The sequence below is a fragment of the Falco peregrinus genome, chromosome 6 (genome assembly GCF_023634155.1).
Source record: "Falco peregrinus isolate bFalPer1 chromosome 6, bFalPer1.pri, whole genome shotgun sequence".
Taxonomy (NCBI): domain Eukaryota; kingdom Metazoa; phylum Chordata; class Aves; order Falconiformes; family Falconidae; genus Falco; species Falco peregrinus.
Genome location: NC_073726.1, coordinates 85,962,553 through 85,977,009, shown reverse-complemented (window position 1 = coordinate 85,977,009; position 14,457 = coordinate 85,962,553). Strand labels below are relative to the sequence as shown.

The following is a 14,457-nucleotide window of genomic DNA, read 5'->3' as shown; positions in this document are numbered from 1 at the left end:
CCTCCCACCGGTTTTGCATCCATTACATGGCAATAACGAAGCTCATAGAAATAGTAACACGTATTTCATTTTCCTCCCACTACTGGGGCTCTTTCCCTGTTCTGAGAAGGTCTCACTTTATTTTCGTAACTACCTGGAGTGGTCTGGTGAAAGGCAAAGGCACACAGACCCAGCATCTTAGTAGCATGCACAATTCAGCACCACGAGCAGTTATTTTAGTTTATTTTGCTCAGATAAAAACAGAACTATAAAATGTTTGGTACGTTTTATTTAGCGACATACAGGAAAGAATATAAATTGTCACATGTTAAACTTGCCACAAAACAGCTGGAGAATCACCCCACTCCCTCCCCCTCAAGTTACGTTATCTGTAGTGGTACTTTTCTGTGGAAAATTTGTACCAGAGAGCTTACGGTGTACCGGTTTATGCTGCTGCTTCTTGGTAACGTGTGGTGTGAGAGAGTCACAAAGTGCTCCACGTTTTACTTTGTAGTAACTGTAACTTCCTAAACACACTCTTGTGATTCCCCCAACACGTGTTCTACTGAAACACAGAGCACCCACAACAGATGGGTATCACATAGCTATAGAGTCAGGATTCAAGTCCATTCAAGACAACTGTATCAACAGGTCACAGATCAGTGTGTGTGATGGACAAGATAAAATACACAGTATAAGCTAAACATGCAGAGCACCTTCTCAACCGTAGGTGTCCATGCTGCCAGTTCCCCCCCAACTATACTTTAGCCCAATGGAGCTCAATGTTATTAGCATCACTGAATGTTATCAGCATCACTGACCAAACTGAAATCACAACTGTAATTAATGAATGCAGATATAGGTTCATGCTAGCACTACATCAGCTCTCCTCTCAATCACTACCAGCTTAAAGTGTGTTTTTGTAAGCCTTTAAGGCATTTAAAAGAATATATGCTCAGAGTAAAAGAAATGCCATGACTGGCTTCTCTTCACCCCCCATTCGTTGTTCCCTTCCTTTTCACTCTCTCCCCATATCCCTCTATCACTGGAGTGGACCTAAATAATTTTCTGTTACCAAATTAAATTTGATCACTTCCATGCTGTAATCATTCGCAGCCCCTTCTTCATCCTGACACTAAAATCTTTAGGGAAGAAGTGCAGGAAGGAAGATGAAAAAAGCCAACAGAATTCAGGACTGTAAAGGGGAATAGAGGACCTCACCTCTAATTCAAAGTGGCTGTAAATTTGCTTACCCAGATCATGTCTGGCTGATAATAAATTCTTTCAGAGAGTGTTTAATTTCAGTTCTCTTCACTCATCTGATCCCATGAGTCATAGGATTTTTTTGCAGTAATCCCTTCCAAAGGATTCCAAAGATAAGGCTGCAGGTGTAGTCAGGAAAAAAAAACAACCAAAGAAAGATATTCTAATCAATAATGTTTTACAAAATAATCCTCACAGACCCTCAGTGAGGTAGGCATGTATTAACTCTAATTTTTACATACAGGGAACTGAGGCACAGAGAAGTGACTTCCTTGTGGTCTGAGTAAGTCAGTGACATAGGAAAAGCTGCCCTACAATCTTATGATTAATTCATTACACCAGGCTGCCTCAAATAAAAGTGAAAGAGTGTAGTGTTTGTTTTTAATTAAGAAACCAGTCACTCAGATGGCAGTACACTTTTTTCTAAAAACCTCAGGCTCTTCTCCAAGTGAAAACCATTTCTCAAAAGACCTGGTTAAATACCAGGTTTTGAGGTGGGTTGTTTCTATTAAGCCATGCAGTGTAGAATATGAAGACTTCAAAACAAAAATTCAAGACATCAGAATGTGTACACATTCTTATCTGCTATCACCTTAAACCACAAGGCCTACTTTTCGCTACAGTCCTTTGGTTCTTGCACTTCACTGAGCATGAGCAGTAAACCTAGACAAGTCTGTTTAGCTCCCTCACTTAGGCCAAACCATTAATTTAGGATTTCCAAAATCAATATAAATATTTGAAGTTTAATCTACAAAGTGTTGAGTTAAAACCATAACTATACATAGATGACTATAGATCACTTCTATTAATACCAGAACTTAACAAATTTTAAAAATAAACCAAGATGATGTATCTGGAATATGTTAGCAACCTTTTAATGGTATATAGGATCTTGTTCCTCAAACTGCAAATACCAGCATCCTTTAGGGATTAAGAGACTAAACACCCCTCTCTTCCCCAGCCTTAAGCGACACTTCTATGTAGCAATTTGACCGTCAGGGCAGTACAACCATCATACATGGGCATCATCCGCGATGTCCAACAGGAGGGCAATGCAGTACAATGCATTTGCAAGATTATGTGACTGTAGCAGCATACAGACCACAAGCAATGGTCTCCAGAGCTGCTCAGAGAAATCTGGCTGACATCAGATTAGTATTTGTGAAGAGACATAGCTATCAGTGTGTGCCTCTGTTAGCCTCCAGGTTTAATCCTGCTCTGGAGTTATTGCCTCACAAATAAGGTAATTTTACCTTTATATAGTGTCAAACAATTGCAATTATTTTTTCTTTTCCTCCTTAAATCTACCTTCAGATGAAGCAAGAATGATCTTAAGTTAGAGTCTGGATCAGAGACTCCAAAAAGTAACTTAGTTGGTTATCAGCTCACAGTAGGGGAAGCCAAGCAACATGTGTACGCAAAATAAATGCAGAGGATTTTTTTTTTTTTTTTTTTTTTTTACACCATGGACAATTTCTCAATAAAATCATGCCAGTGTTATGACTCCACTAGTCTCTTAGTATCTGAACAGCAATAACAAAATCTTCATAGAAGTGTTTGTGGTGGAGGGTATCCAGACAATACTCCTGCCTAATTGGTGAACTAAACAGAACCTAGACTTTTAATCGTGAGATTCTTTCTCCAGTGCCATTGAAAACTGTAACTCACCATCAGACTATCATTAACTCCAGATACAGGTTAAAAACAAACACAAAAAAACACCATTAGCAAAACCTGATTGAAATGTTTTCTCTTAGGGCTACAGAAAAATTAGCCAAATTCTTTATTCCACTAGTAGTGAAACCACCCCCCATGGCAATGGTTACATGATCACATTATCCCCCATGGCAATGGTTACATGATTCAAGTCCATATAAAGTCACATTTATTTAGACTTAACAGACATGGTTTCCAGTGCTGCTGCTGGTTTAGGCTCCAACTTCTCTGGGAATTCTAGTTTTTCACAAATTGTCTCCTTTATGGGTAGATACTGAGAGATCTCGTTAGGTTCCGTGAACAGTGAAGGTGGAACATCCTAAGAAGCAAAAATTTTACAGGAAACAAGTAAATAAAAAAAGAAGAGGGGGAGGTATTCCAAACCCAAACTTTTACAACTAATCTACAATTTACCTGATTTAAACACCTGAAGTAAAGTATCATTATTAAAATTTACCTTGTAACTTCAAATGTACAGAGTCTTTTACTCATATGGACCAACAGGCTAAGGAAAGCTATTTAATGCTTTTAAGCAGCAGACTGTAAGAGTGCAAGGAAGTCAGAGACATTCATGAACAGCTACAATGTTTGTTTTAAAAAATGCATTTATCATCTAAATGTAACAAACAGTCTTCTTGAGGTCCTAGTTCTAGGTGAGACCAGGATGGCCACCAGGGAACCCATGCTTAAGGTCTTCTAGTCATTGCAATATATTCACTGGAGTTGCTCGGGTTTAGCTATTGCTAACTGATATACCTCGACATGTATCCTAAGTTTTATGAAGTCCAGCACAGACATTTATATGAAATACTAAAACTCATTGGATTTTAATTTAATGTTTAAATAAATTAGGTGGTTTCATTAAGTTTGTATCTTTCTCTGGAGATTCCTGTAGATAACTTCACCACACACATTTTTTTTCCCATCAGATGTCTTGTATACTGAGCAAACCACCTTCAAACTTTCTAGTAATATTCTTTAAGAAAGTTGTTATCCAGAGCTATTCAAATGCACTCTGTATTCTGGATATCACTAACATGCAAGGAATTCTACTGCTGTTTCAGTTATTCCAAACCTAAGCGAAGCAGGAATCTTTTTTGCTTTACCTATGCAAGCTGATCTAGGGAATTGAAAAGCCATATGCATTTCCTCTCTATAACATGCAGGAAAAATTATTTAACAGCATAGGTGAAACCTGGCTGACTGATTTATATTTCAAACCCACAAAACTATCAAAAAGCTCACGTCTGGATTCAGTCCCATTTATAGGAATCACATGTTGTTAAGAAATGATACACTGCCCCTTTTATCAAAAGGAAAAGCATTCTGCCAAAATATTCCCTCTGAAGGTTAGTAACACATTTACAGGTGAAGAAAAAACAAGGGAGAAGGAAAGTAAAGGAACACCCAAGATCAGGTGTTTGGTCAAGAATAAAAATCAACAGTTGCAACTCCAAGTGTGCCACAACTTATTCTGAGCCATTGCTAGAGTTTTATGGTGAACTGCTAAACTTACTTGAGAAAAACTGAATGAGTCTATCACCAAACAGATCTTAACCCCTAATACCACTTGCAAGCATACAGCCAGCCCTGAAATTTAGCATCATAGGACACGGACTATCTGATTTTGTGGCTGAACAGTTCTATGAAAACATAAAATAATAAAAATATTGTTAACTCAAAAGTAGAAGTAACCCAATCCTATATCTTGTCACATGATCTGAGCATTTACAAATGTGAAATCACCAAAATGTTGCCTAAGCAGAAAGTTTTTTTTCCCCTGTATCAGTTCCAAACCTAACAAAGAATGACTTACACAGTACTTCCTATGCTAACCATAAAACATTTTAAAAGCAGACAAAAAATATTTTTTTTTAAAATGCAATACCTTTAAACTTGATATTTTGCTTTCTCTGGATGTATATTCTCGCAACATGTAGGCCTTGTCAGCCTAAGGGAAAAAAATGACAAAAAAATAATTACAAAATCATTATCTAGTATCAGTGCAAAATAACAATTTTAAACACACTAAATTTAGTAAGCATTTGAATTTAGTTGACCACAGATTTTCATCTGGGAGCAGAAACATAACGTTCAAATTCACAAAGAGAGAGAAAGATGTTTAGCAATGTTCTCTTTCCCAAAACTCACCTTTCTGTGTGTATGCATGAAAAAACTGTATGACTGAATATGCTTGTTAATCTTTACTCAACTAGAACTCCTACATCAGTATGAATACAGCTAGACAAAATAAGCAAACCACAACTCTGAGATTCTATATTATTTATGAGATACTAGAACACAATGTGGTACAGTTATTTGCAAGTTAAAACTTGCAGTCATGTATTAGACAAGCCAAAAAACATTGACTTGGAGATGAGGGTAAGCACAGTATCACACCATTTACTGCTATTTTCCTTCTAGTACTTCCTCTTTAATCTGCATCTGTCAAATCTATTTAAATGATTACTTCACATGAGGGGTAGCCTACTCTGCTCATACGATACCAAGCCCCATGGCATCCAGTAATTGGTTGCTACTTCAGCATCACCACAATAATAAAATACACTTGAAACTTCAGGTAACTTCTATGCCCTCAAACATCAGTATTAAATTACAGGAATATCAGCAGGTCTTCTCTGAAAGTAACATGGCAAGGGAGCATCTGTATTCATGATGGCAAATAAGGGTTTACCTCGTGATGAAGCCTTGTATCATTCATCCTGATAAGCACCCCATCAACTCGCAAGAAAAACCTCAACAGCACAAAAAAGCTGGAAGGCATAACTCTCTGCAAAAATAAAGATGTTCCATTCAGCATATTACAAAGTTTCACTTTAAGCACGCATTTATCTACATCAGTGTCTTGGTTTCGACTGGAATAGAGTTAATTTTCTTAGGCTGGTGCGGTGCTGTGTCTTAGATTTGGTGTGAGAACAATGCTGAAAACACACTGATGTTTTTAGTTGTTGCTGAGTGATGTTTTTAACAAATCAAGGACTTATCAGCTTCTCAGGTCCTACCAACAAGAAGGCTGCAGAGGCACAAGAAACTGGGAAGGGACACAGCCAGGACAGATGACCCAAACTAGCCAAAGGGATACTCCATGCCACTGGACATCACGCTCTGTATATCAACTAGGGGGAGGTGGCTGGGGGCTGCCTATTGCTGCTCAGGGACTGGGTGGGCATCGGTCAGCAGGTGGTGAGCAACTGTATTGTGCATCACTTGGGGTTTTTTTCCGCTCCCCTTTGGATTTTATTCCTCTCCCCTTTTCATTACAAGCATTGTTATTATTATTATTTAAAAAGTATTTTTTTTCAATTATTAAACTGTTCTTATCTCAACCCTTGAGTTTTACCTTTTCCCCCGATTCTCCTCCCCATCCTGCTGGGGTACGCTGGGGGTAGGAGCAAGCGAGCAGCTCCATGGTACTTAGTCACTGGCTGGGCTTAAAACACAACAATCTGATATTTGTAATGAAAGATAGTGTGAGGAGCTTTCAGTAGTAAAGTAAAAATTTGGGCTGTTGATGTACTACAACTATCATTGGACAGCAGGGCAGAGTGTGTCTCAAGAGATTGTTATACAGGATGCAGAAAGAGGGAAAAGATTGTTCCCTGAATCAAATGACAGAAAGAAAGATTATATTTCTAAGAGCAACAATAAAGAGCTTTGCATTTTAAACTTTAAATCTCAGAAGGGACAACATGCAAAAAGTTACTTTATTTTGCATATATCAGCCAACTGAGTCACTAAGCATCTTGTATACACCTCTCGGTACTCACTATTTTTACACTCAGACTTGATACTCCATGATCATGAAGTTCGTCTTCAAACAGAAGTACTTCTTCAAAAAACATAATTTGCTCCCTGGCTTTCAATTTCTCTGTATTTATGTGTTCTGTTGTAGGAACAACCTGAAGAAAAAGATTAAGAACAGTTAGAAGCAGTGAGTTAGTTTGTTGCCAAGCTACATAAAATTTTTCTTGATCTTTTAAATCCCACAATTGCTACTTTTGGAGTCAAAAAAGCTTTTAGGCTTAAAACATTCTAAGAAAACAAGTTAAAATTAAACCCAAAGTTTCCAAGAGGAAACATCAATCAAAGCAAAAACCAAGAGTGGAAAATTCTGAATAAACTTCCCTCTGGGTATAGGCTCAGTAGCATTTCAGCTGCGAACAACTCTGCTCACTCTCGATACTTGAAAACATTTCAAGATGCCTTGTGTTTAACATACAAGGGATAAAAGTTCTGGGTTATAAACAGGATTTTAATATCTCTAGCCCACTACAAACCCTGAACATGATTCTAATAAAGCCTTGCAATGGAAATCAAGTGCCTATATATTTGTATCTCATGGGCTCCATATACACACAAGACATCGTTTATTCCTATGCTGCACTTTTACTTCCAGAGTAACTCCAATGATCTACACCTAACACAATCCTAGTGGATTAATATCAATTATCTGCTTAGTAGCAAGCAATCTGTATCCAGTAAAGAGAAGGTGGGATCTTCAGTCTTACTTTAAAGTAAATAAAGACAAGGGAGAGCCTGTGAGTTTAAGTATGAGGAGTTACTGCTGCAGAAAAACAAAGCCACTGAAAGCAGACTGACCTACAGATCTGCTTAGACAAACAGGCAAGCAACAGAGAGTAAAGGTACTAGAGAATTACACATTTACTAGTTCTGTTGTGTGTGAGGAGCTCAGGGCTTCAGAGGGGCATCCAGCAAGTACAGAAGATTCCCATGTGCTTTACTCTCTGAGTAAGTTCTCCCTAAGGGACACAATGGCACCCTTTTATACAATCCTAAAATGCTTTAACACACACACACACAGTTATTAAAATAAGCCATGATTTGATTAGGACAACATGCTGAAAGACATGAAAAACTCAAACTATATCTTGTAGTCAAAAACCATGAAGCATGAAAGATTTTACAGAAGCCTATTATAAGGTAAATGACAGCTTAAAAAACCCCAAAACCACAAAACCGAAGTGTTTGTCTGAAAGACTAGGCAATCAGCATTTAACAAGGTGAAAATAGTTACCTTTAATGTTGCGGTATCTCCCAGCAATGTTCCTTTGTAGTCTGTTGTGTAAGTCCAATCATATGGCTTGACAACTTCCTTAGTGTGCTCAGTCTCGCTCCTGAAGAAATAAATAAGAAAACAGCATGCTTTGTAGTTATTCTTAAAAAATTACAGCCTCACATAAGATTACATATTACGATTCCCACACCCCTCAAGAAGAAAAGCATCAACATTGCCTGTGCTGCAATGACAACATCAAGACTTAATCACATAGTATTGCTTCCTTTACAATATATGTTTCCATAATTTATTAGAAAAGCGTTAGCACAGGAATTCTGGTAACACTATCTCAGTCCTGGGTAAAAAAAAATAAATTTTTAGTTCAACGTTGCTGAAAAATTCCCATTTCGAGATCATTTTTTCTTTGCAGGCAGAAAGCAATCTGCTGATAACACACAGCAATCAATAACACTGCTGTTTGCCTTAGTTTTTGTGACAGCTTTGATTTCTCTCTGTGCTTTATTTCTAGGTGCTCTGCCGCTACTTTGGTAAATACTAAGCAGTACAATTAGTTCTCGTTCATGGTAATTGTTCTGCTATATTCCTAAGGCTAAGATTTTGAACATGTACAGCATTTTACACTTTGAAACCCCACACCATACAATCTTGTAATGCTCGAGGCCCTATGAGTTTAAATAAACAGAAAGAGCATTAAGCCATGTTAAACTTGTAGTTTATTTTAAGAAAGCCAAGATGCAACTGCAAAATACAGTTGACCCAGTTTAACAGATAGGATGATAGTGGCAAAGAAAAGCCAAGTGACTTCTGTGATCCCACACTGTATCTACAGCAGAACCAAATGTAACGTGGTCTTCAAAGTAATTAAAAGAACAGACTGAGCTCTTATGACCATTTCACATACAACACACCAGTACTTGCCCACTGGTGATAAAATACTGTACCTGCTCTCTTGCCACTCCTCTGCACAAGCCACTTTGATCATACCTTGACAATTATTGACACATTTTAAAGCATCTGTTGCATTGAACTCAATTCCAAAACCACGATCGTGCTGTATTCTTAGGATATTGTCTCCAAACATCATCTCTGGCAGGGAAGGCATGTGTAATTCATCAGCCAATCTGTACAGAAAAATAAAAGTCCCATGAAGAGAGATCAGTCAGCTACAGTTCAGTGAAAGCAGTCTTGTTTTGGAGTAAGTAATCTTTAGACCATGGTAATTCAGAAGACATATTGTCAATATGTTCCGCAAAACACCTGTTTTCCCAGTTTACTCATTTGATATGAATTGCAGTCATTGATCCAAAATGACTTTTCCACCACAAAAGTATTCCTAAAACATTCCTTCTCCACCAGGCTTGTACAAAAGCTTCATGTGGGAGGAATCAAAACACTATCCAAACAGCATGAAATAGCAGCTTTCAACCTGTTGTAGCAAATCCCTGGATGGTCCATGAACTACTTTGCTAACTTTTAGGAACAAACACTCATTGTCAACAAGCTTAAATTCACTACACAGTGGTCCATACCTCCAAATTTAGAAGCCTACAAAAAGGGGCCAAAACAGACTGGCAGAGTACGTGAGAAGTGCAGAAGACACTACCACGCTCTACTCCTTTCCCAAGCTGGCAGAGAACACAGTGGTATTTGTAACCTTACGCATGAAAACCGCAGCCACAGACCCAACCGGACAAAGTACTGCACGAACCAAATAAGCATGATCCCTGAGCAAATCTCAAACATTTCACATTTTGTTTTACCTCAATCTTTATACTTATGTATACATATGTACACATATACATACACTACATATAAATACACACACACGTATGTAACACCACTTTATATACATACTGATTTTATTTACCAAAAGGCTTCATATCTTTCTTTTCCTCTCTACCACTACCTACTTTACTTGATCAAGATCAAAAAGAAAAATACAACATTTGGAGAGAAGAAAACTTTAGGAAACACACTATTTATAAGGAGGAGAGAAAAAAAAAGTGCCCTAAGTGTAACATTCACATTGATAGTAAGGCATTCCTGAACAAAAGTGGTAATTTCTGTAACTCTGCATACAAAAGAACATTATGCTAACGAGCCTGAAATAAAAATAGCAAATTCATACATCTGGAGAATATGATCCTATGTCTCTCCCAGAGAAGGCAGAACATTATGAACTTTTCCATTTTAAGTGTAGGCCCCTTGACCTGCAAAGACCAACCCCAGGACAGAAAGGAGTTCTTGCATGTTTAATCCTTCACCTTTCCACAGAGGTTGCCGAGGGATTTTTGTGATAGAAGTTTGCCAGAAATAAAACTTCTACAGATACTAATTATGTTCCCCAAGCAATAAAAAAAAGGCAAGATGCCCAAAGAAATACATTATAAAAAGAAGCCGACGAAAGGCACTGCAACTAGGCAGTTCTTGACTCTTCAAATTAAAGTGGATGACTTGTTTTGGGGATCTCACATTAGGTATCAAGACCTACAGGTCAACGGCTAATTTTGGATTTCTCTTCCCTACCTTGCAAAATCCTCTGTGTTCTTTCAAGCTCCTTTTGTGGCTCTTCCAAATTTACTTCTCAGCCTTTTTCAACACATTCTGAAAAACTGTTTGTCCCTCAAAAACATCTAAACAGACAAAGGTAGTTTCTGAATATTACAGAGGTGGCTGTTTATTTTAACATAGCTACAGTTAAAGAAACTGAATAGATCAGAAGATGAGTACAGCAGGCAATTTGGCTTCTAGACTGGCAGTTCAAGTATCTCTTGAGTTAACGTCCTCCTGATCTTAGGAATAAAGATCTTCATTTTTAAGAGGCAGCATCCTACAAAATAAGGCTTCAGAAACATGCCATAAAAATAGGATACTCTTAAAGGTAGCCCCTCCTTCCCCTGCAGGACACAGGTACAACTTAGCTCAATGCTGAATCCTCATTACAGAAAAATTACCGAAACACAGAATTCAAGTTTTCTTAACTGTAACTGCAAAAATTAAAAGAAGCAGTTTGAGAAGATTATTTCAGGTACTGAACGTAAGATGGAGGAAGGAACGTATTTTTTACCTGTTTTAAGGCTGATATCCAGTTTTAAAAAAAACTATCAGCATTATGCTGTTATGTGAAAAAAAAAAAAACTTTTACGTAGTTTACTGTGATAAAAAAAGCATAAGATTTCAAGACATGGGGCTTCATAAAAAAAAACCACCCAGCCTCCAAAAAGTTAAAAGCACACATGAATGAAGATACATTTAACAAAAGCAACAAGACTTTCATGTATGTATTTCAGATATTGAAACTAAGAAGTATCTGTCAAATTCAACTGCCCAAGGTCAGCTACAGTGCTACACAGCCGAACTGCTCAGTTCCACATGAGCAAATCTGACTCAAGTACTTGATGCTGACACAGAAACGTTTTCTCCAGTGGTTTGATAAGTGTGGGAATTAGTACAAGGAGATGGAAAATAGTATTTCTTTTATGAAAACCACTATCTTAAAATAGCCGCTATCACAGAATAGCTTATGAGAGCCTGTGGACCACATTTAAAAGAACTTTAATCACCGTTAAAAAATAATGAAGAGAAACAGACCTCTAATTAGCAGGCTTTTGTTCGTAGAGGTCTAGATCTCCAAAACGGTTAGCAATCATTAAAAACAAAATTCTGGAAACCATCTGTGTCTCAAATCATCCCAGTTTCCCAAGCCATTACCCTCGCAAAAAGAGAGGGCACAACACCCGCCCCTCCCCCAGCTACTGGCCCTGAACAGCTACTGAACAGCGTCCCCCGCGCCCCGAGAATGTCACGGCTTGAGCAGGGCGGCGAGGGCCCCGGCCCCACCGAGCCGCCTCCCCGCGCCCTGGGGAGGGGCGGCGAGCAGCGGCGGTACCTCCCGGGCCCCGTGTCGTCCCCCTCCTCCCCGCGGCCGGTCCCAAACCCGCCCGACCTCTCGGCCTGCGCCGACTTCATGATGTGCGTCCGGGCGGCGCTCAGCTTCCACGGCCCGAAGGTGAAGTCGCGCCGGCTGCTTTGGAAAACGGGGTGCATGGCGGAGGCGAGGGGGAAGGCCCCGCCGAGGAGGAGGCAAGACGGGCCGGAAGGGGCGGCGGCGCCTGCCCTGCCCCGCCTCGCCGCTCCGCCGCAGCCCGTGCACCCCTCACGGCAGCAACGGCGCCGCCGGAACCGCCGCCTCAGCGGACTTCCGCTTCCGGGGACACGCTCCTGCGCGCGCAGCCCGGAAGGCGTGCGGCGGCGGGAGATGACGTGTCGGGGACGGGCCGTGGGCGGGAGGCCGGAGGTGCTGGGCCTCGGGCTGCTCTGCGGCCCCGGAGCTGTCGTGCCGGGGGTGAGAACGCGGGCGGGAACCTCCTTCCACCCACCGCGAGAGAGCGGGCCTCCGGCCTCCTGTGCCCGGCGCCGCCGCGGGCAGCTGGGCGCGAAGGACCGGCGAGCTCACCTGAGCCCCTGTCCCCGGGGAGCCGGGCAGCGGCGGCGGCAGCAGCAGCCGGTGCAAAACGTGCGTGTCCGCTAACGCAGGGTTCTGCGGCGGTGCTACGCACGGGGAGGTGGAACAGTCATGGGGAGCTCTAAAGCTCCGTGGCCACGCTCAAATGGTGCCGAGCCATTCTCCCTGGCCATGCTTCAAGGTTCAGCAAGCATCACCCAGCCCCAACACACAGACGCCTTCTGCTGTTGCAGATATTACACACATAGGTGCATACATACGTGTGGAATCTCCTGTGCCGGTTGGGTATAGTCTTGAACGCTGTCCGAAGATGGCATTTTGAAAATGTCAGAACGTGATGGCAGGGTAAACTTAAAATCCTGTGGAAAAGCATCGGAAGAACTGGTTGAGAATAACATAATTTACACTTCCAGCCCTGATGCTTGTGTTGCTTTTCTGCACCATGGAAACGACAGACGCTCCCCGAGAACTTCCCCTTGTGTGGGGGCACAACGATGTGCAGCCCAGCTCGTGTTAGACCCGCCAAGCTGAGACAGCAGCTGTGGGAATGCGATGCCCGTTTCGTGAAAAACTCCCCCTCTCTTCCAAAAACCACAGCGCAACCAAAACACGGCAAAGCTCAAGTCAGAGCAGTCACCTTTGCACTCAAAGGCCTTCCAGGACACGGGGAAGCCAGGAATTAGGGATGCATAAGCGTGGCATTTAATTATCATCCACCCTGCGCTCACCGATGTCCTGTTTCGGGTGGGGGAGAACAACTTCCCCCCCCCCCCCCCCCCCCCATCCGCTCTCTGTTACTTCCAACAGCATTTCGGGGATTAGGGAGTCTGGCAGTCGGGGTCTGCCCCTCTCTCGGCAGCTGTCTTGCACTGTGGTGCCGGGACAAGCCCCTTCACCTGATCTGTGAAAAGCGGACACCCCCCACTCCCCTCTGAACTGGTCTCCTGCGTTTCCAGCAGGGGAGAGCTGCGGGGAGCCCGGCGGTGCGGGGAGCGGCGGCTGCGCCTCGGGGCGGGCCCGCGGGGTGGATGCGGTGCCCCCCCCCAGCCAGGGCACGGCCAGGCTCTGCCCGCGGCGGCGGAGTCCCAGCCCGGGGCTGTCTTGGAGGCTCCGCGGCCCCCGCAACGCAGGCTGAGCTCGGCTGAGAGGGGCGCCCGCCGGCCTGGGGGCGGCCGCAGGGAAAATGGCGGGCGGCGGAGCCGGGGAGGGGGCGCGGCGGGCCGAGGCGGCGGGGCGGGCCGGCGGGGAGGGGGCATGGCCCTGCGGGGGGAGGGTCGGGCCGCGGCTCGAGGCCTCTCCGCCGGCGGCGGCGGCTGTGGGGGGCCCGGGGGCGGTGACCCGAACCCTCCCGCTCCGGCGGGCGGTGAGTGCGGTGCCGGCACCGGCGGCCGGGGGGGAACAGGGGTGGCGGGACCCGGTGGTGGTGCGGAGCGGTCGGTGGGTGCCCGGGGCGTGGGACCCTGCCCTTTGTTCACTGCCGGAGGGAGCGCGGGGGCAAAATGGCGACCCCCTCTCCCTACCCACCGTATCTGCCGCTCGCCGCCGCTGCCTTTGTGTGTGCCGGCAGGGGCGGGACGCTGCCCTGCCCTGCCCTGCCCGGGGGGGCACCACCCCCCGCGGCCGCCCCCTCCTCTCCCCCGGGGCGCGGCAGGGCCCTGAGGGGCCGGGAAGGGGCCGCGGCCTTCGGGGGGCGCCGCCTTTCCCAGCCCTGCGCCCCTCGGCGTCCCGGCGGGGTCGCGGGTGCCGCGGGCGTGTTTGGAGATAAACTTGAGGAGAAGCGCTTTTGGAACAGCCGGCGGACACCTTCGCTGGAGAAGCGCCAAGCGATGTGCGACAAAGCACGGCCCAGTCATACCTGCGATTATGCTTTTAGGGAAGCGCAGAGACCCATGGAGAACCCGCGGCTCTCCAGCCTGGCACCGCTGCATCAGGCCACGGCGCCGCTCCTGAGTACCGCCCGTCCGGGAGCCACGGG

At 43.7% G+C, this 14,457-nt stretch overlaps 1 protein-coding gene across 7 annotated transcripts; it reads right to left on the bottom strand.

The window, feature by feature from the left end:
- Positions 1-250: 250 nt before the first annotated feature.
- Positions 251-14,410, bottom strand: TIPRL (TOR signaling pathway regulator). 7 transcript variants are annotated; one of them, XM_055807138.1, is made up of 8 exons: positions 14,007-14,410; positions 12,743-12,841; positions 8,959-9,138; positions 8,015-8,114; positions 6,747-6,878; positions 5,654-5,749; positions 4,847-4,909; positions 251-3,277 (listed from the first exon to the last, which is right to left on the bottom strand). In XM_055807138.1, the coding sequence occupies exons 1-8, from the start codon at positions 14,408-14,410 to the stop codon at positions 3,128-3,130; spliced, it is 1,224 nt and encodes a 407-aa protein (XP_055663113.1). In that variant the 3' UTR covers positions 251-3,127. The 7 variants fall into 7 exon arrangements, with proteins under 7 accessions (XP_055663113.1, XP_055663114.1, XP_027638214.1 ...); XM_055807139.1 differs by lacking the exon at positions 14,007-14,410 and adding an exon at positions 13,211-13,366; XM_027782413.2 differs by lacking the exon at positions 14,007-14,410 and adding an exon at positions 13,120-13,139.
- Positions 14,411-14,457: the final 47 nt, after the last annotated feature.

Bases quoted from the DNA above. Each gene is read 5' to 3' on its own strand.
- TIPRL (XM_055807138.1), bottom strand. From the start codon at position 14,410: ATGCAGCGGTGCCAGGCTGGAGAGCCGCGGGTTCTCCATGGGTCTCTG. The intron at 8,115-8,958 runs GTACAGTATTTT...TTATTTCTTCAG, and splicing joins GAGGAGTGGCAAGAGAGCAG to GAGCGAGACTGAGCACACTA. The intron at 4,910-5,653 runs GTAAACCCTTAT...TTTTTCCCTTAG, and splicing joins ATACAAGGCTTCATCACGAG to GCTGACAAGGCCTACATGTT.